The sequence below is a fragment of the Ammodytes marinus genome, assembly GCF_949987685.1.
Source record: "Ammodytes marinus genome assembly, chromosome: 6".
Taxonomy (NCBI): Eukaryota; Metazoa; Chordata; class Actinopteri; order Uranoscopiformes; family Ammodytidae; genus Ammodytes; species Ammodytes marinus.
In genome coordinates this window covers 34,380,037-34,406,851 of record NC_137235.1, presented here as the reverse complement: position 1 = coordinate 34,406,851, position 26,815 = coordinate 34,380,037, and the positions used below count along the sequence as shown (strand labels likewise).

Here is a 26,815-nt window from a genome sequence, read left to right as displayed (position 1 = left end):
GTTAGCTAAAGGCCAGATAAAAGTAAAAGTATTGCTCACAGCTATCAACATCTACAGTGATTTGCTATTAAAATGAACTTTGTTCATGTTTAGGAACGTTTGATTTTTGATTATTTTTTACAGCAACAATACAATTTCCCTTTGGGGGTGTATAAAGTATCTATCTATATTCTTTCCTGTAGCAGTGCTCAAATGAGTGGTAAGTGGCCATCAAATGAATCAAATGTTTGATTACTATTGTCTCTCATTGTAGGGGCATGCAAATTGACAATGGAAACAAGCTAAATGCTGACCAAGACTTGTTTTTTGAAATGTGCCTGAGAAATTACCAAATGAACCTGACGGTGTCTCCCAGATCACAACATATGCCAGACAGAGACTGGTAATCATTTTCAAAACTTGTTTTTCATAACAAATATTAATATATTTAAATTTCCCCTAAACGTAGGGATTTAACACATACAGCTGTGGTCGTTAGGGCACCTTTTACATAATAAGGTAGATGGCTATAGAGCCTCAATATTATGGTGTCATACTCTGCAGTAGTTGTAGGCACCTCCTATTTATAGCACAGGTTCCATTTTAAATGTGTATTTTTACCAACACAAGCTCAAATGTATTATTGAAATTAGATATTCAAATGCAAACGTGTTGAGCTTTTTGAGGATCCTGATAGTACAGGGCCCTGGGGCCGTGCTACACTCCCCTGGTAGGTTCACCCGCTTTGGGACAAGTATGAAGGATGCTGTTTGAAGATTCTGTAAAGGTCGTTGGTACAAAGACTATGTGCCTCCGTTTTGTTTTTTATTCAAAACCGATTGTCAAAGGGTTATTTATTTCCTGTGATTCATGTCCCACCACATACACTATTGGAGGTTCTGACCAGCCAGACCGCGCCGCGCGTGCGTTTCATTCTGACCAACGTTTCTAAAAATAGCTTGCTGTTGACGTCACATAGCCAAACGCGTATCAGTCGCTTGGCGGTGTACGGTTGGTTGGGGGGGGGGGGGGGGGTGAGGGGGGACATTCCTGTCAGTCGCTACTGACAGCCAATAGATGTCCTCGCATTTCCCAAGATTCCCACGGTTCGACCGCGCCAAGCCAATGGTGGAGAGAGACAGGGAAAGTGGGCGCGTACATCGCTGGGAGGAATATTATCGGTGACGTTTCCCTTTTTTCTACGTTCGGTTTTGTAGGGCGGCTGTACGCCTCCGTCTGTGATGGATTGCGAAGGGCCAATCGGTGGGCTCCGTGCGACAGCTCCGTTGAGAGGCGACCAATCCGTAGCCTTGCCCCAGCTGTCAATCAACCCTTGTCCTAACGAGTAGGCGGGATGTTCGCTCGGCTGTAGTTCCGTCATTTCGCTCGTCTCCGAGGCTACAGCAGGGGGGGGGTGCAATGTTGATTTGGGCGAATTCCTGTCGTTGTCGGACCCCGCCGAGGTTTACTTTTTAGAGCTGGGGTCGGTAACGAGAGGCGGCGCGTTTTCGCTTGAGAATATCGCATTCCCGCCGTCGGTATCTGTGTTTTGGGGGTTCTGGGGGAGAGGTGGGGAGCCGGGGGGCCTCGCTCGGAGGGGGCTGCGAGGAGGGACAGGAGAAGACTGGATCCTCCGTGCCCAGGCCAATTGCGCCGAGGTCGGCCTGACAGCACCGTGAAGCGCCAGCGACCGAGATACCACAACGATCGCTCCCCGTGGATTTAAGCGCTATATCGGTCGCCGGTTGTTGATGGCTTTGGAGTGAGTGCACTACCTCGTCTCGCCGTGGCACTGCATCATCAGCTGTCAGACTTGTTACAAGATCAAGACCTCTGCGTGAGCGCTTGCTAAATGTTACAGCTGGATTCAGGAGATACAGTTCAGACATAATCGAGCTTAGACCGGCTTGGGAAGGCTGCAGGGCGGCCAAAACGCCACGGATCGCCCGTTGACAAGTTGTCATCATGGGCAACGCGCCCACGGCCAGGAAGGGCAGCGAGATGGAAAGCGGTGGGTACCGTCGCGAGCACACATCACTAGTCTCCTGAGCAGCACTCGCTCTGTTACAGCCTAGTAAAATTATCTGAGACGGTGTGATAGCAGCTATATGTAAGATAAAAAGGAGCCACACAATGCTGATTAGAGGCCTATTGCTGCTTTCCAAATAATTAAGAATCCACTATAACGTCCTTGCTGCAAACAAATGAGCTTTTCCCATACAATATAGAACCTGGGTGTAATAAACCCGATGTTTAGATAAAAAGGGAACCTTTGTTCAAATGAGTGTCAGAAGCACTGTTCAGTTTGAGACAATTTTTTGTTTTATGTAGTCACAATGGTAGGAGGATGAAGCAGGATGTAGGCTACTACTTCTCCTACAGCAGCCATCTGTAAGAGATGTGCATAACAGCTCAATGCAATTGTAAGCATCCTGGGATTTTCACCGTACTGTCATTTTGGCAACTGCAAACTAATGTATGTGTCAGATATTTCCATAACACTCCAGGCCTGTCCCTCCCTCTATTGGAAAGAGATGCTACTGAAAGTGTGGGTGAGCTGAATCTAAACTATGTGTGGTGGACTATTTAGTTTAGTCAACCCATCACAGTCTGCAGGTATGGCTGAGCTGGTCTGAATTTCTCTTTTGCACTGGAAGGTTACTGTTATACAAGAGGGTGAGAGTAGGCCTATGCTCATGTCTAAGGCGACTGGTGTATTTATTTTAATACATTATTTACCCTTTAACAGCATGTCCTTACAAACTATTAAAAAAAACAGATCCACGATCCATATCTTTTTCCTTGGGGCATATCTGTGTTAGTTGAGTAGAGTAGTTGATCTTAGTCTAATGTCCCTGTGCGAGCTAAGGTACGTACCATTAAACTCCCTTTATATAAAACCACAGTGTCACCTCTTTATACGTAATGTCATCCCTGCCATTGCCATTTGTTCCTCTTTCTATGTGCTGTGTAAATATTTCAAACAAGGGAAATCGTGCATTTGAAAACCAGTATACCAGCCTTTAAATTGTAAGCGAGCTGTAAATAGTATAAATGGGCTATATTTTCAATAAAGAAAAAACAACAGCTCTCTACAATCGTCTCTGATGATATACTAAGGTGTCCTACTGTTACGGTTTCCTTAATTTTTTACACACACACACTCCACTAAAGTTTTTTTCTTGTGTTTTTGTCTTTCACAGTCAAGGAGTTCCTTGCTAAAGCCAAAGAGGACTTTCTCAAGAAGTGGGAGAACCCTGCACAGGTTAGTGTTTGGATGGATGTGTGTTCATGTAGGAATGTGACTTCTCTTTCTTCTATTCTAATCAGCTTCTCTCTTTTTTTTGTGTGCGTGTGTTAGTGTGCATTCAAACATGTAGACGTTTTTTTTTTTTATCGGAGTCCGTGTAACTACATCAAGTTCATGTGTGGCATCTTCCTCTTGCAATTAAAAAATGCCTGTCATCGCAATTGGAATTTCACTCATTTTCTAAATGCATTCCAAAGTGGTCATTTGTAAATGTACTGTATGTACATTTTAACATCTTTGGATGGAGAAATAAATGTTGTTATAAAAAATACATGGACGATGCAGGGCTTTCATCAAGGTTCTTCTCCTAAGTAAGTTAGTAGTAAAATACTTGAGGTGGTGACAACTCTGTGTTGTTTAATTTGATCGTTTACTGACTTCAATTAAAATCACATTGTGCTGATACTAGGATCATATCGTCTTCTCATTTAGCAAATTCCTGTTTTCTCCGTGAATAATGTGTCTGAAGAGCTTTGTCTGTGTGTGTATTCAGATGCACCGCCCCATTAAAAATTAACAATATTTATCTTCTGATCGTTCGTGTGTGTGTGCTTATGGTAAAAGGGGATATTTTGCTCTTGACTTCTCTTGTTATGAAACTAGATCACACTGACTGTATTTAATGTAAACTTCCTGCAGATGATCTCTAAATTATTTTACAGGCTTACATAGCAGTTGTTGATTTGCATAGGATCTATATTAATTTCACCGTTAAACACATTTTTTTTCTAACCAACTAGTCTAAAATTTAAGGAAACGCTCAGAAAACCGCCAAAACTTAGCATTTTTAGATTTTTTTTGAGGGCAAACTTTGTTGGAAGAAAAGATTGTGAGTGTATATAAAAGCCATCTGAAATGCTTAATATAGTATTCGTAACAAAATCTCAGTCAAATGCATCAGAAAAGTTTGGCCTTTTTGCTACCACCATGTACTATGCTCATCGTGGGTATCCTACAAATTAGTTAATTTCATAAAAAAACATCTTCACGTTAAAACAAGTTAGTTGTTTGAAAGCATTGCTTTTCAATAAAGCTGAGTGGTACCAGGTATCTTGCGGTTAAAGCTATTCTTACCTTTGTAGAGTTTTTACACTTATTTTAAATGACTTTAAAATGGTATAAATAAGGTTTTTACACTCTAAAATGCATGGTAGACCCACCAGGAATAAAAAGAAACAATTATTTCAGTCTCATAATATTAGGTGAAAACTACAACCAATCAAATCGTTCGGACCGAACGATTTAATTGGCCGACAGACCTGTCTGTTTGCCGTCTGCTTGTGTACCGCGCATTCGTGCACGCGCGTCCTCAACGAAAGGGTTTGTTTTGATTCCACGGCAGACAGTAGCCTAGCGAGTAGCGACCATTGTAGAAAAGGTTACAGTGTTGTTATTTCTTGTTATTTCTTACAGTGTGTTAAGCTGTGTTTTGTTTAGTGTTGGGCCGTGACGTCAGTCGGCCAGAGAGCCAGTTCAGTAAGTTTCCTTTCGCTTCTCCCTCGGTGAGATGTGTGTGAGCAAGTTGCCACAGTAAGCCATCATTCGTGTTTATCTGAGTGTAAATGTGAATCACCCGTGTGTGAGTATGTACATGTAGTCCCGATCGCTGTTATAAGTTATAGTTTGTGCATGTTATTAGCGGCTGCGATTCGCGAGTCGCAACAGCTGTTCAAACGTCTCCTCACGAGCGGAGTTTAAGCCTTTGTTCTTTTTCCGCGATCTATATGCGGCTGTGCCTGTGAAAGAAGGAAAATAAAGAGCGGATAAAACCCTACTCCTCCTCTCCTAGTGTCATTATAAGCATAAGTGGTGTTCTGGCCGACATATCTGAAGTGAAACCAGTGATACAAGCAGATCAGCGCGGTACCGGTAGCCTACTACAGCCACCAGTTTCTTCAGCCACAATATAACTCACTTTGTGCACGGAGACAGTATTAAGCAAGTAAGTCTGCTTGTGTAGCCTAAATTAAGTTTCTTCAAAAACAAAACAAAAAAAACGGGGATAGGAATGAGGGGGTGGGGCTGCATTGGAGGAAGGCGGGATATTATGATTGTGCTGAAATGCTCAAACTCACATCCATCCGAACTGCTTTAACTGTGTGAGGAGTTCAGTTATTTAGTTAAATCAACTATTATTTCCAAGCTGTTTAACAGGATCTGAACCGTTAAGGCGGCTTACTGGGCACATCCCTAATTATCATAAACCACATCCGCCAAATTTCATATACAGTATATTATGTGATAACTACTGTATATAGCATACACATGATTGCTTGTATAAAAAAAACATACAAAATGACACACTGTAAATTAAAAACATTAAAAAAAATTATTTAAAAATTAAGCTAGTTTTTGTTTTGTCTGCTCAGAACACTGCTAGCCTGGAGCAGTTTGAGAGGTTGAAAACCCTGGGCACGGGCTCGTTTGGCCGTGTGATGCTTGTGAAGCACAAAGAGACGGGACAGCATTACGCCATGAAGATCCTCAACAAGCAGAAGGTCAGTCTGGTTCAGGAGGGGACCGGTGGGATGGAGGGTGTTTAAAGGTCACATATTATGCTAAATGCACTTTTTAAATGTGTTCTAACATATCCATGGGTCCACGGTGTGCCTAGAGACTGCCAAAATATTTTAAAAAATAACTATCTCTCCTTTTCTCACTCTCCCCCTTTCTGAAACCCACACCCCTCCCCCCCAATATACTCCAGTGGGCGAGGCGTATCTGGCTTCGCTTCCGGACAGGGGGCGGGGGGAGCTCAAAGATTGTATATTTACGAGGGGAGCTGCAGCTCTTTTTAAAAAATAGGCCATTGTGAGATTAGCTGAACATCAGCATAGTACAATAAATTATCTGAAAGTTTTTTTCAGCAAACAATTAAAGAAAAACGTATTAGGGACCACTAAGACCATATAATATGGTGTATAATAGTTCCGAAAAGTGTATAATATGGGAGCTTTAAATAAATGTACACACTCACAGCACGCTCACAGAAAATATAGAAATGTTATTCATGGGAAAAATTGGTACTCACAAGACATGAGCCATTCATGCATATTGGAGAAAAAAAAGGCTCGGCGCTTTCTCAGAGTAACATGGCCGTGCTCTCTGCTGTATACAAGTAGATGTAACTGGCCAATTCAATTCATGTATCCTACCTTAATCCTGCTCCGTCTCATTTTTTCGGTATATAAAATTTAAAAAATTAATGATTAATCACATACATGTGTATATGTTATTCGTCCAGAATCACAGATTTGGGGCTTTTGGTCTTCTTCGTTGGGTCTTTCTGTCCAAGCCAAAACTACTACAAAGAAGTACAACTACGTAGCATCTTAGAACAGTGTCGCACAGTGTTCACAGGGACTGTTGACTGTTAATGTCCATGTTTAAAAGAGTAAAAGTAGTCTATTTTTGGTGATAAATGATTTAAATCCCACGTTCATTACTTGTAACGCTACAGTATAACATCTCATTCTCCCTTTCTCTCTTTCTTTGCCTTCCAGGTGGTAAAGCTCAAGCAGATAGAGCACACTCTGCATGAGAAGAGGATTCTTCAGGCTGTCAGCTTTCCTTTTCTAGTGCGGTTAGATTTCTCGTTCAAGGTACGGACACATTTAGTTTGTGTGTGTGTGTGTGGGCTAGGGTTGCTGGACGGGTCCCGGGATTTCGGGATTCCCGTGAAATGAGTCAGTCCGGGAGTACCGGAAATTGGCCGCGGGACCCGTCCTCCCGTTTTTTTTTTTTTTTTAGTTTTTTTTGAGGGGGGATATATTTTTAAATATTATTTGGACAGGCAGGCATACGAAATACCAGCGCCTCTACAATACTGAAAGTGCTGTGTCCGAGGAAGAGTCTGATGATACCCAAGAATATGCGTATCAGCCAGAGCCAAGCGAGCAGACGATGACCCAGAGCCTTACTGCACATCTGCAGCAGGCAGTCATTAGCCTCGTTAGAGATGTTGCCGTCTTGCTCAGACCTGCGCAATTATGACGCTCGGCTTGCTGAGCGCACAGCATTTTTGTTGTGCGCTCAGCAAGACGGGCTTCATAGTTGCGCAGGTCTGAGCAAGACGGCTCCAAGTCGAACGAGGCTAATGACGGCATGCAATGTCCCGAGCCAGACCAGAGGTATGGGAATGACCTCCACAAAATAATTTCAAAAGAGTTTGCGCTCTTCGAGGCAACCAAAGAGCGACCCAAACACCTGCAGCAGCTCTACTCTGCACTTTCCACCATACAGCCGACGTCCGTGGAAGAAAGAGCGTTCTCGGTGTGGTCAGTTCGTGACAAAGCTCAGAAACAGGCTGAGCATGTTTCTTGAAGTCACACTTCATGAAAATAAAAGAAAGGAAAGCTGGAAAGTAATCTTGCTTAGCGTGTCAGTTTGAATAGGCTGTTAGTTCTGTCATGTCTTATTTCACACGTTAAGAGCAATCGGTAGTGCATTTTTTGTTATTTGCCTATCCTTTGAGGAAAATATTCAATTTAAACTGATTTCGTTCATAGAAATAAAAATAGATTGTTTGAAATACATTTGTTCGCCAAACACCGTTTTTTGGCCATGTTTTGATATTGAACCTCTGTGAATTTTTTTTCGTTTTTTCTTCATAAAAACACCGTTTTCAATAGGCATCTTCTGGAAAATATTTTGCCTAATTTGAATGGCTTTTCTTCATGTTATTTAAGTAGAAATAAAACGTGATGTAATATAGCATCGTTCTGCTGCATTTATTTATCTATTTGCATTGATTTAGTCCCATTAAAGTAGTATTAAAGGGCAATAATGGTTTCAACGGGAAATCCCGGGAAATCCCGTGAGGAGCTCTGAAATCCCGGGATTTGAAAAGGGGCCATTTCGGGAAATTTCAGCAACCCTAGTGTGGGCCCCTCTCGAATCGTAGCGCTGCCCAAATTATTGCCCACTGTTAAATGTTATCCCCACACCCAGTGTTTTCTGCTAGTGCATCCAAAATCCAGATGGGTGAAAATATATGACAGCTGAGAACCCGACCCTCCTAGGGGGATCCGGGGGTATGCCCCCCCGGGAGATTTTTTTTTAAAGTTTTTAAAGTGAAATGCATGAATCTGGTGCACTTTGAGAGAAAAATTAAGAGGCTAAATCTGAGAAAGTTTGTGTGAACAAATAATTTGGAGACACTGGGTCGGATGAATTAGAAGCTATTGAAGAAAGGCACATGTATTTTCCATGAAAATATTAATTTAAAATAAAATATTATGGAGGGTCCTCTGGGATGGGCTTGGAGCTCTTTATCTTTTATGGGACATATTTCTCTGTAATATAATGAATGGATTTAAATGCAGTGAGAGGAACGAAGCAGAAGAACTCTGTTGTCCAGCTTTCTTTTTTTACAGACAAGGCTGAAATAGGCTATAGACTATACACAGTGCATGGGCAACTGAGGGCAGCCCCATTTCCAAATGTTTTTAAATAAACTCAACATGACAACTCAACGTGATCAGTTAATTTCGGATTACCTCCCAGATAAACTGATTCAATTATTAGGCTATTAATTATCTAGACCAAAACATTGTATTGCTTTTTTGTATGATGACTTGCATTTGCATAATATGATGTCAATATCAAACACAGAAACTCAAAAAAAAAAAAGTTTTTTCTTTTTTTGGGAGGGGGCCCCCTGGCGGTATTGGGCCCCAAGCAACCGCTTAGTTCGCTTATGCCTTATACCGCTTAGTTCGCTTATGCTCTCTGTGTGTGTGTGTGTGTGTGTGTGTGTGTGTGTGTGAGATGAAGATACATTTTCCATCCGTCCGCTCATCATCTTGCCCTCCACCCGCATACCAGTGTGTATGTTTGTCTTGCTCTACATTCTAATTTTGTGAAGGTCTGACTAAACTTTGTATGAAATAATAATTTTCTGGCATAACTCGATTCTTAAGGTGCGAACACACCGGGCGCGTTGGCGCTTTGGGCCAAAGCGACCAACGCGCCCGATCTGGCGCTTGGTCATTTTGTGTCAAAAAATTGTCCAACGCGCCCAAAAGCAACGCGCCTACGTCATGGCCTACGTAGATGAGCCCGCCCGAAACTTATTTTCCCCCGCTTTTTCTATTGCTGATCAACCATGGCTGAGATAATCCCCATCGCTGCGCTCTATCTTTTGTGGGAGTCCGAGGAACGGAGCTACGCAGCTAGTCTCCCCCGATATATTTAACGCAGGTGGCCTTGATTTCCAACTGACCAAAAAAAAAAAAAAAGCGCAATGTGTGCTTGTGTATGGTCATACCCGTGCGAAAAGGCGCGATTTGCGGTAAATAAATGTGCACATGTGTCTCCAAGGCTATTTAAAAAGAAATCAAGCAAGTAGACTAATAATAACATTAATGAATTATAGCTTATCGCATCACAGAAGGCCTTTTGGCATATAATAATAAAAAACACCACCTTAACTATGTTTACAGTTTGAAAATGTTTTGAATGAAATGCAAACCTCAGTGAATAATTTTCTCTTGTTTCTCTGTTTTGAAATTCACAGACTGAGGAGTCTTGTTAACAAACTGAACTTCAAAATTGCAGTATGCTCGTGCCATCGACTCGTGCAGTGGTTTTGTTAAAAAGATAAATAAATAAATATAAGCAGGTTCTCAATAGTATTTCAATTTAGGGGGGGTGCGAAAAAATGTCTGTCCCCTGGGGGGGGGGGGGGGGGGGGGGGGCTCATGACAGAAAATAATTGAGAACCACTGGGAAAAGTCTTGCTTTGACCACTGAAGTCTCTATTAGTCAATTTGTGTGGAAGAGTTTTTATTCTATATACCGTATACTAGGGCTGGGCGATATGGATCAAATCTTATATCACGATATAGGTAATTTTATATCACGATATGGATTTATATCACGGTATAGTAATTTTCCTTTAAATTCAATGGATTACAATAACCGTACTGAACTTTAATCACATTAGATTATTTTCATCTTTTGCTTGGAACTTAAATTTCCATACAAAAGAAAAACTGGTGCAAAATACCACACCAGTCTGGCTTTAGTCAGTCAATGCAAAATAAAAATGACAGCATCAACCAAATAGCCTACATTTTCCAATTGATAGTAGCCTATATCAAAATAATGAAAGACTTTTTCCTGCAGTATTTGCTCATCTTCATTTAAAAAAGCTATCAAAATTAACTCCAGCTTCAACACAAATAATATTTTCAAGTTTGCCATGTTTTAAAGTTACATAAAACCAGCCTTGCTGGCTGTCTCCAACAATAACAGCACGGAGGCGAAGCCCCGAGTAGGCTAAATATGTCATTATTAGCCAGCTAGCCCACGAGAGCTAACCCATGTAGTTTGCGGCTTAAAACAAGCCAACTCTGCGTCACGGCAACAGCACGCTGAAGCAGCAAGCAAGTTTCCTATGCCCGATGACATTTTTGACCGTTAATACCAGCTGCTCTGCCACCGTGACTCGGAGTTGGTTTGTTAACTGTGGTGATGGCGCACCGGAGCTAGACAACTAGAGCAACAGATGAGGCTTCTTCTGTTGAGCGTAGAGAAGCTGTATTGCAGCCCAGAACTCTGCTGCAGAGCCCCCGTGTGGCGCGGCGGTGTAACTGCAGTGTAACTGTAGGGACTCGGAGGGACAGCTGCCTCCCGCTCTATCTATCTCCGCGGTATAAACGGTATGGCCAAATCTCTCCCGGTAGACACTTTCATATCGTCCATGATATGATATCGTCATATCGCCCAGCCCAACCGTATACTATACTATACCTGTAGGGGAGAGTGGGGGGAGTTGTGCCAGGGGGCAAGTGCCACCCCTTGTTTCTAGAAATCCTTAGGAGAAATTGGTCATGTGACCACATATTTTTGAAGAGCCATCCATTTGACTCATCCTGTAAAGGATGGAATGAGATGTAATTTTTGATGAACAAGTATAGACAGGTTTGAAAACATTTGACACATGTTTTAGTGCTTTAGTATGCTACACTATGAGTCTATACAAAATGCTGGGGTTGGGGTGATTTGTGCCAAAGGGCCTGGGGTGAGTTGTGCCAGTGGCATGGCTGTATACACTGGTCACAAAAAAGAAAGTGATTGTCTACAGTAGCTCATAAGAGACTGACATCTCCATTCCACTTAACGACACCACTGACGAGAGTTCAGATGGCCTGAATCAGTGCTTCTCAAATGGTGGGGCGCGATGTGTGCTTGTTTATGGTCATATCCGCACGAAAGGCCGCGATTTGCAGTAAATAAATGTCCACATGTGTCTCTGTAGGCTATTTAAAAAGAAATCAAGCAAGTAGACTAATAATAACATTAATGAATTATTGGTTATCGCATCACAGAAGGCCTATTGGCCTATAATGATAAAAAAACACCACCTTAAACTATGTTTACAGTTTAAAAATGTTTTGAATGAAATGCAAACCTCAGTGAATCATTTGCTCTTGTTTCTCTGTCCTGAGATTCACACAGACTGAGCAGTCTTGTTTAAATGTTACAAATTGAGCTAATAAATGAATAATAAATAATGTGATCCCTCCTGGTTGAGTTTATATTGTGATCCACAACAGAAGCCCATGTCATCACAACACAGACCCATTGTTTGTTTTTTATAAAACTCGACTTCTGACTCTTCAGCCTTAAACTTGTCACCCCAGGCAATTCCAGATGCAATAATCCATACATTTTTCTGATCTCGTCCTCATCATCATCGCCACCATGATTGACCAATTGTCCTATTTAAAGATGCTTCGAGGAACTTTTAAATATTTCTGAAACAGTCTAATTTTTCCTCTGGTGATCATAAATTACATGTCACAGCAAACGAGACCATCAGTGCAAAGAATGCTATTTTTCTTAAGTTTATCTTAATGCCTTTGTCATGGGTACGCTCAACCAGGAACAACAGCTGGCGTAGTAAAAACATTACCACCTTTGTCAAAAGGGGTGCAAGAATGAACGAAAACTGAATGTTCCTCGGAGCACCAGTGGCTGTTAGTACTCACACAGACCAGCTGATGGCCGTGCTCCAAATGAGGCCTTATTTAGGTTAAGCTGTTTAGATGCACCTTGGATACCCAGGGAACAAATATCCCTGATGCCTCAAATAAACCTATTAACAGAATATTCCAGTCCATGTGCCTCGCCCTTCGCACAGATAGAAGAGTCAACAAACGAATATAATCACAATTTTGGCCATATCATAATTTTTATGCATATTTCCCAACTTCAAGCTGTATACACCTAAGTGCTTATTGGATTTAAGCATACCAGGTGATGTGTATTTGTGTAATGAGTGAGGGTGTGGCCTAAGGAGAACACTCTATCAAGGTGTGCATAATTATTAGGCAGCTTCTCTTCCTGAGGCAAAATGGGCAAAAAAAGAGATTTAACGGACTCTGAAAAGTCAAAAATTGTAAAAAGTCTTTCAGAGGGATGCAGCACTCTTGAAATTGCTAAGATATTGGGGCGTGACCACAGAACCATCAAACGTTTTGTTGCAAATAGCCAACAAGGTCGCAAGAAACGTATTAAGAAAAAAAGACGCAAATTAACTGCCAAAGATTTGAGAAGAATCAAACGTGAAGCTACCAGGAACCCATTATCCTCCAGTTCTGCCATATTCCAGAACTGCAACCTACCTGGAGTGCTCAGAAGTACAAGGTCTTCAGTGCTTAGAGACATGGCCAAGGTAAGGAAGGCTGAAACCCGACCACCACTGAACAAAACACACAAGTTGAAATGTTAAGACTAGGCCAAGAAATATCTGAAGACAGATTTTTCAAAGGTTTTATGGACTGATGAGATGAGAGTGACTCTTGATGGACCAGATGGATGGGCCCGTGGCTGGATCAGTAACGGACACAGAGCTCCACTTCGACTCAGACGCCAGCAAGGTGGAGGTGGGGTACTGGTATGGGCTGGTATTAATAAAGATGAGCTAGTTGGACCTTTTCGGGTTGAAGATGGCCTCAAAATCAACTCCCAAACCTACTGCCAGTTTCTAGAAGATACTTTCTTCAAGCAGTGGTACAGGAAAAAGTCTGCATCTTTCAAGAAGACCATGATTTTTATGCAGGACAATGCTCCATCACATGCATCGAAGCACTCAACTGCATGGCTAGCCAGTAAAGGCCTTCAGGATGAAAGAATAATGACATGGCCCCCTTCCTCACCTGACTTAAACCCTATTGAGAACCTGTGGGCCCTGCTTAAACGGGATATTTACAGTGAAGGAAATCAGTACACCTCTCGGAACAGTGTCTGGGAGGCTGTGGTTGCTGCTGCACAAAAAGTTGATCGTCAACAGATCAAGAAACTGACAGACTCCATGAATGGAAGTGTCAGGTTTCAGGATAATGACAGACAAGAACCCAATAGCAAGACACCGGATGCAGTTCAGGTTTAGAAGCAGTTTTAATGGGAAACGGATGACAAACCAGGTAGACAGACAGCGTGGCAAAACAAGTCCAGTTGGGGCAGGCAAAAGGGAGGTCCAAAGTCCAGAATGCAGGTCAAAACACAAATAGCAGGCAGGATCAAGATAAAGCAATAATGTCCAGAAGCTGGAGCGTTTGTGGAGCACACTAAACAATCTGGCACTGACTGAGGGGAATTACTTACTTAGGCCTTTAAGTTCCCTAGGGAACATAGGCCATCGATGAAAACCCTCCATCCTCTTCGGTCTTGTGCCATCCGATCTAGTTGTTGCCATGTCAGCCCTTTCGACTTCATCTCCTGCTCTGTGGTTCTTCTCCAGGTGACTTTAGGTCTTACCCTCTTTCTTCTGCCTTGTGGGTTCCACATTAGGGCCTGTTTTGTAATTGATTTGTGTTTTGGTCCCGACCAGGCTAAACGTAAAGGATAAACTTATTCTGTTGCCTGATTGGCTCAGTCAGCTGTCACTCCGATCTGAAATCAAGGTGTTTAACAGTTATTCCATGATCTTCTGTGTACTGCTTTATTTTCATTAGCCTGTTTTAAGGTACCACATAAAAGACTGCATTGTCATTTAGTTAAATAGTTCTTCTTTTTTATTTATTTAACCTGAACCATTTATAATGAACTTAATTATAATTAGATTAAGATGCAATGATATAAATTATAATAATTTATGTGATAGTCTGTTCATATTGCAGGCTATATTTATAGAATTGATTATCGATGGCAGATGACGTTGCATATGTGGGTCAAATAAATTCACTTTGTACTTATAACTATATCGAGGTGCATCTAAAACAAAATTCAATATCAATGAAAAATTCCTTTTTTCTGTAATTGGATTCAAAAAGTGAAACTTAAATATATTCTATAAATTCATTACACATGAAGTGAAATTAATCTAGAATAAACATACTTTTCAGAAGGTCGACATTTCTGTATTATAAATCCTTTTTCTGATTAATGACTGTATGTAATATTCTAATATTTTGAGATACTGGATTTTGTATTCCATGATCAATCAATCATCCAAAAAAAAGGCCTGACATATTTCACTTTGTGTAATGAATCTATGAAAGTTTCACTTTTTGAATGGACTATGCATACCGCCACCAACTGTACCGGAGTGTAACAACTACATTTATGTCATATAATATATATATATATATATATATATATATATATAATAATAAATATATATATAATAAATAAATAAATAACTAGATAATTGTATAGGAGGAAAAAATAAAATAAAAGGGGGGGGGGGGTTAGGCTATAAATACTAAATTATTTTAAATAATCCTGTGTCCTTTAAATATTCGATCACTGCTTTCTGTGCAATCAAGATCAATCGGCAGAGAATACATCTGCTGTATGAAATGAACTGCCCCCTGATTTACGGTTTAAACTAGCAAGGCATTGTGGGAAAATGGGCCGTCTTTTCCATTTTTACATCAAATCTGTGTTCGATCTCTGGGTCTACTTCTGAAAGCTGTGGGCTGGCACTTAACAGAATTACTTACACCTGGCTTGACAAAGCGGCCCCTTTTGATCCTGGATTGGCGAGACATATGAAAACAAACTAAATACGGGCTGAAGTTGTGACAGGAAGGCTTGTGACAGTTATTGAAAAGAAGGGTGGCTATTTCGGAAATTTTTATTTGTAAATTTTGAGTTGTTTTATTATTCTCACTTTAACAGATGAAAATAAACAAGTGAGATGGGAACATTTTAGTTTTTTTATTTAGTTGCATAATAATTCTGCACACTAATAGTTGCCTAATAATTGTGCACATATTCTCGTAAGAAAGACAAAACCTCACTTTTACTTTCGTAAACATTCAGGTTTAGGTTCATTAACATTTTGGATTGACCGAGAGCACTGTAGTTGTTCAATAATAAAATGAATCCTCAAAAATACAACTTGCGTAATAATTGTGCACACAGTGTATATGTATATATATGTGTGTGTGTGTGTGTGTGTGTGAGTATCACTAACTGGTCCTTCTCGTTCTTCCCTTCCCCAGGACAACACCAACCTTTACATGGTGATGGAATATGTACCAGGTGGAGAGATGTTCTCCCATCTACGGAGAATTGGCCGATTTAGGTTGGTTGCAATGGAGTTTACCTTTCAGTTAACAGCCAGAAGCATAATATAGGCACATACACAACTCTGTTCTCTACAGGGCTCGACTCGGTTTGATTTATTCTGTACACTCCACTAAACTGTTCTCTTTCTGTCTGTGTTCCTGTGTGTGTGTGTGTGTGTGTGTGTGTGTGTGTGTGTGTGTGTGTGTGTGTGTGTGTGTGTGTGTGTGTGTGTGTGTGTGTGTGTGTGTGTGTGTGTGTGTGTGTGTGTGTGTGTGTGTGTGTGTGTGTGTGTGTGTGTGTGTGTGTGTGTGTGTGTGTGTGTGTGTGTGTGTGTGTGTGTGTGTGTGTGTGTGCCTGTGTATGCGTGTGCGTGCACAGTGAGCCTCACGCTCGGTTCTACGCTGCACAGATCGTCCTGACCTTTGAGTACCTGCATGCTTTGGACCTGATCTACAGAGACCTGAAACCTGAAAACCTGCTCATAGACCAACAGGGCTACATACAGGTAAATAACACCAAATCCGGTAGCAAACACACAGCAATTTACTTCTTCATATACAGTATAAAGCCCTGTGTGTATTCATAGAACTTGTTTGTAAAAGCCTAAATTATCTATTTTATCATCTATCATATATTGTTCGGAGTTCACAAGTTACACTTATGGCGCTTTTCCACCGCAAATGTAGCTCGGCTCGACTCAACTCGACTCGACTCAACTTGGTTTGGTAGCAGCACGGGTCGTTTTCCACCGCAAATAGTACCTGCTGAACGTGGGCGGGGTCGTCGTAAGGGGCTGAAAGCCTACTCCGGAGCAAAGTAGCAGAGCAGAAATTGCGAGCAGTTGTTGCACTATTAACTGAACCAACCGCCAAAAACACGGATGAAAAATGTTTAAGAAATACCCCCCTTGTATCTGTTTGCTAAATGAAGTAGAAGAATATTGCTACGGGCCATTAAAAGGGATGGTTGTTGTCCCGATGTGTGACTCTGCCACACAGTCAGCTGTAGGGATGCGGGATGCGTCACGTACATCCCTATGCACGTAAACACGGGCATGATAAAGTTGACTGTTTAGTGCTTGTTTCAGGATACGTGTTTTCAAATGCAAGCCGTGTCTCAGCCTGAATATTTTATTGAGGTAATCAGTTCAGTCCGAGGCTGGTAATGTAATCGCTCGCTATCATGTCTGTCCCAGCTGGCTACTATTAGCCTAGCTGCTAGCTGCCCTACATGTCTCCTCTCGTATGATAAGTAACTTCCCCAACAACCAACACTGGGTGAGCTTAGCGAATATATGGAAAATAAATTCAGATCTGTGATGCAAATCAAATGAAAGAGAGCCAGAGAAGGCTGCACGCGGCGTAAATACACTCAAAAGTCCCGGAGAGTGGGGGAGAATAAACAACAGAATGAAGCCGGTAGTCTCTGGCCACTGATTGGCCAGACAATAGTCTCTGGCCAATCAGTGGCCGGCCGTCTGCCGACGTCACCTTTTAGCATCGGCTCAGCTCGCTTGGAACCTAGAGCGAGGCGATACCAAAAAAGCAGCCGCTACGTGGTACCAGGTACCATGAAATTGCGGTGGAAAAGCCAAAAATGCGAGTTGAGTCGAGTCGAGTCGAGCTGATACCATGCGGTGGAAAAGCGCCATTACTTAACAAGGCCAGCCACTCTTGTGTTGTCTGCAGACTGGTCCAGTTCTGTGTGTTTGTTTAAATGAGGTGTTGTAATGGTTGTGATATGCTGCCACAGGTGTACAGTATCTCCGAAGAACTTGAAAGACGCTTTAAAGCTTTTTATAAAGTCTCAACAGATAATTTGCTAATAATAAATCTAGAAAAGGAGTCATTATATTTCTTCAGCTAAATTATTCCAAGTCAAAAAATTTGTGTGTTTTTGCATCAAAACAGTACACACAAAAGATTATTCGAATAAGCACAAGACATAACAACAAGCAATGGCAGTATAAATCAATCTGTGTGCATAGCCGTGCATGAAGTAAACACACACATAACATACAGGTTTGGAATATTGATGCGCATTTTGAACATAACAGAAACACATTCACAGGATTTCTTTCTCAATTGGCCAAACACAAATGACAAAAAAACTTGTTTTAGGAAAAAACAACAAAAAATAGGCAAAATCTCCCCTTTTGTGGGTCTGGAACACAAGATCTCACCCCCATCACATTATGAGATGTTGTCTTGAGTGAGGCAGCTGTCACTCGAATTTCTTCTTTGATTGTGTTCCTGCCTCCCCTTTGTCGGAGAAGCCCCTGACTGCGGCTCGCAGAGCCCACGTTGAGGGGGAGGAGACATTGAGGGGGCCGGCACATTGAGGGGGGGAGCCTAAGCCCACATTGAGGGGGACGGCGCTCGGGGCTCTCACTACTGTCTGTCACTCTCACACATTCACTCGCAGATTTCCGCTTCCACCTCAAGCAGGCTAATGCTAGCGCTATGTTAAGCTAGCGGGAGCCCATGCTGTTAATTAAATTATACAAACACATGGCACGGGAGTATTGTGACTGGCTATCTTTCTTGCAGGGTACCTATTATAATGTTAAACGTAGCCTAGCACATTATAATAGGTACCCTGCAAGAAAGATAGCCAGTCACAACACTCCCGTGCCATGTGTTTGTATAATTTAATTAACAGCGTGGGCTACCGCTAGCTTAACATAGCGCTAGCATTAGCCTGCTTGAGGTGGAAGCGGAAATCTGCGAGTGAGAGTGACAGACAGTAGTGAAAGCCCCGAGCGCCGTTGTGAGTACCAGATATGCTCGGCTGCCAGATAAGCTCGGGTTGCACAATGATGACGCACTTCCTGTAAATTATATTCAAATAAACTTCAAAAAAACAGTTTTCCCTACCTTTTCCTGAAGCGAAAATGTATTTACTGTATTAAAACCAACATTAAGCTTACGAGTTCGGCATTCACCTTTTATTAAATAAAACAGAGAAAAAAGTTTCATGTTCGGGCTGTATTGAACGCTCTCGCGAGATCTCTTGTAACGCCGCGTGATCTTGGGGACAATAATTACGTATTCCACAATCCCTTGCTATTCCGAACGATAGCTTATCTATTTTTTCCGAAAACTACACATACTTTCTTTCTACATGCTTATTGTAATGTTTATATTGTGAATGATAATATTATAATAGATTGCAGTTTGCAATAGATTCGTAAGAAAGAAGTGGATCTCGCGTAGTACAGGAAGTGCGTCATCATTATGCAACCCGAGTTTATCTGGCAGCCGAGCATATCTGGTACTCACACCGTCCCCCTCAATGTGGGCTTAGGCTCCCCCCCTCAATGTCTCCTCCCCCTCAACGTGGGCTCTGCAAGCCGCAGTCAGGGGTACTTGCTTTGTCGTCCTCTCCTCCGTATCCTTCTTTGCCTTCTTCCCCTGCTTCTCCTCCTCTTCTGGTTATCACAACTCCCTCTCTCTCTTTCGCTCCCTCTCTTTCTCTCTCTCTCTCTCTCTCTCTATCCGTTATTATCCAAACTAATTGATTTAGGTTTTTATTAAATGTCCCATGAGGGCAAATTTGTTTAAAACAGGAGAAGAAGTTTAAAAACACACGACAAAACAAGACATCAATGGACACAAAACAACATTATGTACACAAGCCTGAGGAGGACACAGAAAGTGCATACAAATAAAATGCCTGGTTATAAAAATAAATAAAAATAAAAGTCATCAACAACACAAAAATCAAATCAGCATCAGCAGCATTTACAGTGACACAATGGCTAATGAAAAATTCCATTGCTGCCCCAAGATCCTCGCTCTTCTTTCTGTCTCTCACTCTCTATCTCTGTCAGTCTCTCTCTCTCTCTCTCTTTCTCTCTGCTTGTCTATTCCCTTCTGCCTTTTTTCGTATTTAAAGTCAGCCGGGCACTGAGAGTACCTCTGCTAATTTCTCTTCTATTGGTCCTCTTACTCTATATCTCAATGTGTTTTGTCATTGCTTTCTCTTTCTTCTCTCAGGTGACAGATTTTGGCTTTGCCAAACGTGTAAAGGGCCGGACCTGGACACTGTGTGGCACCCCTGAATACCTGGCCCCTGAGATTATTCTCAGCAAGGTGAGCCACCACTGTTGCCCTTTTTATGTGAATTGTCTGCTGCTGTTCTTTCAAAACCAGATATTCTGCCTCTCATGATATCGACGTATTCGCAAAGTTAAACACTTTACAATGGTTTTCTTACAGGTTAATTTGTTCATTTGATTCTAAACTTAAATATAAGGTCCTACTTCCCTGAGAGCATGGAGATTAATGTTGGTCACTTGTTTTTTTCGTTTTTTTTTTACCCTTTAACAGCATTTGTGTTCAGTGGAGCACTATGCGACTTTAGGCTTGTCAGAGAAGTGAACATTTTCTAAGGTATATTGACTGTATAAACACATCTATCTATCTATCTATCTATCTATGAAGCAAGAAACGTCTGTCTGTCTGTCTGTCTGTCTGTCTGTGTGTGTTCCTGTGGCTCGCATATCTCTCGGACTGCTAGTCAGATCGGCCTGAGCTTCCGGATATGGAATATGCTAAACCCCGCCACCCTCTGATTTGATTGGCCGCTGCGACCAAAGCATGAATTTACGAACGGGACACACACAGCAGACCGACACAGCCTAGTGTTACTTCCTCATTCAATGCACCCAACTTTCCAAACATTCTTAAACCTTTCCACAGACATCACCAACTCCTCAAACCTGTCCGCTTTAGTGTTAATGATCGCATGCTACGCTATTTTCACTGTTATAGAGTTAATGTATAGTTAAATACTTCTAATTTCAGTTAGCGTGTCAATAGCGGTTTCCATTTAAACCATAGATAGTAAATAATATGGATGTAGCATCCGGGCTGACCTCTGTTATTCACACGGCATCCAATAATCCTGGTTTGTGCGCGTCGCCATCTTGTGAGATTTTTACTCCGCCTCACTCCCTTGCCGAAAAGGGGAATCGACGTCACGTCGGGGGGAGGGAGATAGCTGACGTATACCTCCGAGGCAAAGTGAGGGACAACGGGCGGAGAGCTGTCACTCAAGAGATCGCGCCAATACATTTTAACCTCCAAAATAATAAAAACTAGCGTGGACCAAAAAAATTCACCCCCCTCAGTGTTGTCATGGAGATATGACCTAAACATACAGACTAAAATGGTTTTGTGGCCCAGGCTGTAAATAGGTTTAATAAGACTTTGAAAACGGCCTATCTAACAAGTGAGTCAAAGAAAAACTGCTCGTCTTGGCGCCACCCCCAGTGGCACTTTCTGGTTACTACAGTTGTAGGTCACTTCCTTATTGGATGCCGGTAAACATCGCTGAGGTTGGGGCTTGATTTAAACTAGCACGGTCTCGGATAGCTCTGCTACCGGTGAATGTAAACATGATCGCTTACACAGAACGTTTTAAATTCGTTTGAAACTAACACCTAAACGAGCTAAAGACTATGTAAGATGCAAAAATGCCCTTCTTTTTGTTTGCAAAGATAAATGCTGCTGCCTTCAAGCTGCAATTAAATAAAAAAACATTTTCAGAGGATTATATGGCACATCAAATATTAAAGAAAGAACATAAACCACATTGACGATAGATGTGACAGCCATTTCAATGACTGTGTGACACTGCCTATGTGTAGGCTACATCTGTTTATGTGTCCCACTTTGATAGACAGGTTACATTTAAGCATGCATAAGCTACTGCTTCCTTCGGGCACTGCACTAGTTTTCCTAAAAGGAAAATTGGATCCCTGGAACCCTGTTGAAAGTTAGAAAGCTACCCGAAAAGTTACTGTTTTGTTAACAAACATATTCTAGTCTAGTCTTACATTTTTGTTCCAGCTGCCTCAAAATAATTTAGCTTTTATTTATGATGATAGAATTATTAAATTCTTATTTTTTAGCAGAAATGTGCCCTTATCTTTGTTGGAACATGTCACATTTGATATTATTTGATGCTTTTTCAATGCGACACACGTCAGCAATCATCATGACCTCCTTATCGCTAGACTTGCTCTATACTGTATAAGATGTCCTGGTACAGTACAAGATTCAATGTCCCACAAACATTTTACTCAATTCATTACTCTTAAATGCCATATGTACCTCTAAATGGGATGAAGAGAACATTTTAATCGCGATCCACTTTATCATGCTATGTCTCTCTGTCTCTCCCCCCTGTCCTCCCCCTCTTGTTAGGGGTATAACAAGGCAGTGGACTGGTGGGCGCTGGGTGTACTGGTCTATGAGATGGCAGCAGGGTACCCACCTTTCTTTGCTGACCAGCCCATTCAGATCTATGAAAAGATTGTATCAGGGAAGGTGAGCGTGACTCTGGTTTGCCACTGTGTGCTACATTCAGGATCCGTTTGTAACCCCACTCCTCGGCCCCAGTCCCTGACTTCTTTTAGTGGCTTTGACTGTAGATATTTGACTTTGGTTTATATTAACAGCAAAGCTCCATTTTTGGGGATTTTTAATTACAATTTTCTTCAGTTTTGGGTCAAGCGTGACTATTATGCATAATTTCAATCCTAATAAAATGCTTCATTTAGACACTTTTAAAGCTGCACTTTGCACAGCAGCTATGACAGCAGGATTGACCCTTGCTCGCAGCCATATTTTCCTGTTTCAATAAAGGTTAGAAAAACAAGCAAACATCATTGTGCCTTAGCACAGCAGGCAAAAACATGATTTGAGATCTTTTTAGCTAGTACAAATATTAAAGGGTTTTATTTAACTAAGCCTTGTCTGTTTGCATCTGTATTTTTTGTCCTATACAACCATCTTTGACAGCCATTATCTCAACATTAGTCTTTTTTTCAATGCTTTCCACTTCTTTTCTTTTTAACATGCTTGCAACAAAATGCATTTATTTTAAAATACAATGTTTTTTTTTAAATGTATAATCAATTGGATATTGACACATTTGCATATTATTTAAACAGTTCTGAAAAATTGTAATACGAAATGATGATGTCTATAAGTTAAAACATGTAACCTGCAGTGTCTATCCTTGATTTTTGTCCACCATTTGGCACTTCACACAATCACACCTGCGAACTGAGTAGTTGAGGGAGGCCAAGCATTAGTCACCCACTAACTCTTTCTATACAGACCTATTCATCTGCTCACATTGTTTCATCCCAAAACGTTACTGCTGAGTCATTCTTCTTCTGGTCTTCTTCCTCAGGTTCGTTTCCCATCTCACTTCAGTTCAGACCTGAAGGACCTCCTGAGGAACCTGTTACAGGTGAAATCAAAGCACTCAGTCCTTCTGATGTTAAGGGGACCTTTGTTTTCCTCAGAATGTGTTAGCATGTAGTAGTGAGGGTTATAATGTGTCATATTGTGCTATTATCCTTGTAGGTCGATCTCACAAAACGTTACGGGAACCTCAAGAACGGCGTCAATGACATCAAGGGACACAAGTGGTTTGCAACCACCGACTGGATCGCCATCTACCAGAAGAAGGTGCGTGTGTGTGTGTGTGTGTGTGCGTGTGCGTGTGTGCGTGTGTGTGTGTGTGTGTGTGTGTGGTGGAGTGTAATGTAGTGTAGTGTAGATATGCAACCGCTGTAAAGTCTGCTCACTCAACCGCTGCTGTGCCTTGTGATGGTCTTTAGGTGGAAGCTCCCTTCGTCCCCAAGTTTAAAGGACCCGGCGACACCAGCAACTTTGACGACTACGAGGAGGAGGAGGTCCGCGTGTCCTTCAGTGAGAAATGTGCCAAGGAGTTTGCAGAGTTCTAGAGTTAGAGGGGGAGGCAGCAGGGAGAGGCAGAGGTAGGCTGGTCCAGTGGAAGACATAGGGAGAGAGAGAGTACCGTCTCCAGTCCAATCACAAGCACCAGCTACAAAAAGAGGCGGGGGGAATGGGGATAGAGCAAAGAGACTGATAACCAGCAGTGTTGCCTTTTTTCTGTTGTAATTTTAGTTATCAATCAATCCGTTTAATTTATGGATCCCCCGTCATGACGAAAGCAGATTCCTGGGTGTTGGGATCCCCCACACTCGTTAAGGAGTTGCCTCTTGCACTCTTTCCACCACAGATCTTCCCTGCTCTTTTTTATTTTGATCATTCTCATCATCCACTCACTTTTTGGGCCACATCATAGAGAAATCAGTCAATCCTGTTCTAACCCTCCACATTCTGTTGGTCATCACACGCAGCCCATTGAGTGGAACATGTCGAGGTCTCAGTCCGCACAAGTTGCTCAAATTTTAAACTGAAAACCGTCTGATTTGCTCTTGCCCCCTGGGGGAAAAAGAAAAAATTGTTGAATCGATCACGCTCACACTCATTACTTTTTTTGGAATGATTTTCTTTTTTTTTTAATGCTTAAATAGTATCATCAAGTCACTGGCATGATTTGCCAAAAGAAAAAGAACACAATGCATTATGTGCTCAAACTCATTTGGGCTACAGACAGATGATACCTGCAGGGAGGGAGAAGTCACTCAAGTGTTTCTGTGTAACTCCATATGTACTTCTTATCATTGTAGGTATAGCCTGGCTTTGTTCATATATACAACACTCAACTTTAAAACTTTATTAGATACTAGCGGCTCCAACCATATCATGTCACGCTAACTAACTAAGAACATGGAGAAAAAGGATGGAAATGTCTCTTAATGGGGTTGTGAAGAAAAAAAAGTAACGTCATGGTATCTCAGGTTTGAACATATCACTTAATAGACATTGTATCAACATAAAGCATTAAGTTAAGCAGGTGATGTACGAGCAATGCTATTGATACAGAATATGACATTCAAAGTTCTGGTTAGCACAGAGAGGAGCATAAGGGAATAGTTTTTATAGAAACCTGTGGCTATGTTCATCTCCCCAGCACGCAGCCCTCTCCTCCAATCAAGCTCCATGAGACAGACACTCTATTCCCATCTGTGTTTACATGCACAGGTTAGCTTTCATTTAGTTTCTTCATGTGGTGACAATGTGAAGATCAAGTTAGAAGAAGCTAGCACATGGAGTTAAATAGAGCCGGTACTGAGGACAGACAGTGATGGTAGTGTGCGGCGCACAAGCTGCCCATTTGAAATACACGTCACATACCTCTGTAGCTCCTGAGCTGTGATGCAAGGTATGTTAGCGCTGTCTGTTTAATGGTGGTCCTTGTAGTTTTTGGTCATTCAGAATTGACAGAATAAAACAAAGTGACACTAGTGTCTGTTTCAAATGCCTTCTTTATAGCTGGAGTTTAATGTGCTACCACAATGACAATATTCTAATTTGGTTCATGCAGCCACGCTGTTTTTTTCTGATCATTTCAAAATTCTGGATATTTCAGTCTCATGAATCCTTCCTGTCCAAAACCAGACATGGGAAAATATAACAAGCATTTCCTCAAATTTACTTTTTTGGAGTGTATAAATTACCTGTGTCTATCATTTTTCATATGGATTGATATTTTAAAATGTTCAAAGTGGGCGAAATGATCCGTCGCAGATCCTTTAAAGGTCTATGTAGCCCAATGTCCAAGGTTGGCTTAACCAGTAGAAGGGACCCAAGCCCCTATTAATAACATGGTCCCAGGTTTAATGTGTGGTAAATTGATTTCAACACAAATGAATTAAGCACCATTGAAGAGCAGTATCAGCTGAAGTGATGAAGGTCTTAAAGGCCACTTAAGTGATTCAGTATTGCACTTCTATTAAAACTTTCAAAGGATCTCCAGCAGAGACCTATCGGCTGACTATGTTGCTGTGTTCACATCATGTAGGATGGATAGGTAGAGAAGCGTTCCCTTGTTAACAAACTCATCTGAAAACTCAAGGAGGTCTTATGATAACTGAGTTCCAAGGCCCTGAAAATGTGTGCTTGGACAAAATGACATGACATTGAATGATGGGCTGTAGGCGGTTGCATCTCAATTGTTTGTTCGGTCCTGATTGAAGACTGCCTCTTAAACAGCTGGCCAGGGACAGCAGATGAAAATGAGCCCTCTGGAGCAAACTGGCTCTTTTCCTGTTGTGCTCCTGTTGATCAACGAGCAAGCTCCCTGTCATGTACACATTTATGTCCCATTTTGGTGATCCGGCCTCAATGATGTCAAACAAATAGGCTTCTGATTGATTGATATCTTATGGATGAAATTAGTGACACTAATACTTCAAGGCAACCAACTTGTGACCAAAGGGCTCCATCCCCTGCCCTATTTATTATTCTAGTAATAACTAACCTATAACTTATTACCATATTCGGTGAAACTACTTTGCACTGACTGTCTCTACCTTATTTCTCACTGAGATGAAACAGCTGAGGACATGTCACTGATCAAGTCAAAATCACAAAGCCTAGGTAGTTAGATGTTGACAAGAGCTGCAAGGTGGATACTTGTAGTAATCGGCTGGCTTATCATGGATAATTTAAAGACCTTTTGTTATTATTATTATTATTATTATTATTATTATTATTATTATTATTATTATTATGACATTGTTGTAAACCACATGTTAACTATACATTTGCTGTATTTCCTCAATGTCAAGCTTAATGTTGGCTATATCATCATGGACAAAAGTTTGAAGTTATGATACAATATTATTCTGTCTCCGATGTTTTTTGCAGTGATACAACTTCCTCTCGATTCCGCACAATGCTGGTACATACTGTCGCACTTTTTAGGGAAATGAGACCCCAATGGAAACCATGTTAACCCCCGACATACACACACACACACACACACACACACACACACACACACACACACACACACACACACACACACACACACACACACACACACACACACACACACACACAGATACACACTGCAAAGGGAAGCGTCTAAAGTCACGGGAGCAGTGACGTAAAAACACGAAGTGTAATATTTTGCAACATGAGTATCATTCCAATAAAGTTTTACTTGTGAAATTCTACTGGAAGTGTGTGTTTGTGTGTTTCCTGGATGGGGTGGGTGTGATTATTTGATCGTTCAGCTGTTGCAAGTTTGGGGCAGAGTGAATCG

At 41.5% G+C, this 26,815-nt stretch overlaps 1 protein-coding gene across 1 annotated transcript; it reads left to right on the top strand.

The window, feature by feature from the left end:
- The first annotated feature begins 1,589 nt into the window (after nucleotides 1–1,589).
- Nucleotides 1,590–26,693, top strand: LOC307251949 (cAMP-dependent protein kinase catalytic subunit alpha). Its single transcript, XM_080029422.1, has 11 exons — nucleotides 1,590–1,990; nucleotides 3,183–3,244; nucleotides 5,659–5,787; nucleotides 6,793–6,891; nucleotides 15,748–15,830; nucleotides 16,193–16,319; nucleotides 19,813–19,908; nucleotides 22,027–22,149; nucleotides 23,021–23,080; nucleotides 23,197–23,301; nucleotides 23,454–26,693. The coding sequence occupies exons 1-11, from the start codon at nucleotides 1,945–1,947 to the stop codon at nucleotides 23,577–23,579; spliced, it is 1,056 nt and encodes a 351-aa protein (XP_079885548.1). The 5' UTR covers nucleotides 1,590–1,944; the 3' UTR covers nucleotides 23,580–26,693.
- The last annotated feature ends 122 nt before the right edge of the window (nucleotides 26,694–26,815 follow it).

Coding starts and splice junctions, on each gene's coding strand:
- LOC307251949 (XM_080029422.1), top strand. CDS start 1,945: ATGGGCAACGCGCCCACGGCCAGGAAGGGCAGCGAGATGGAAAGCG. Junction 6,892..15,747: donor GGTTAGATTTCTCGTTCAAG/GTACGGACACAT, acceptor TCCCTTCCCCAG/GACAACACCAACCTTTACAT. Junction 23,302..23,453: donor TCGCCATCTACCAGAAGAAG/GTGCGTGTGTGT, acceptor GATGGTCTTTAG/GTGGAAGCTCCCTTCGTCCC.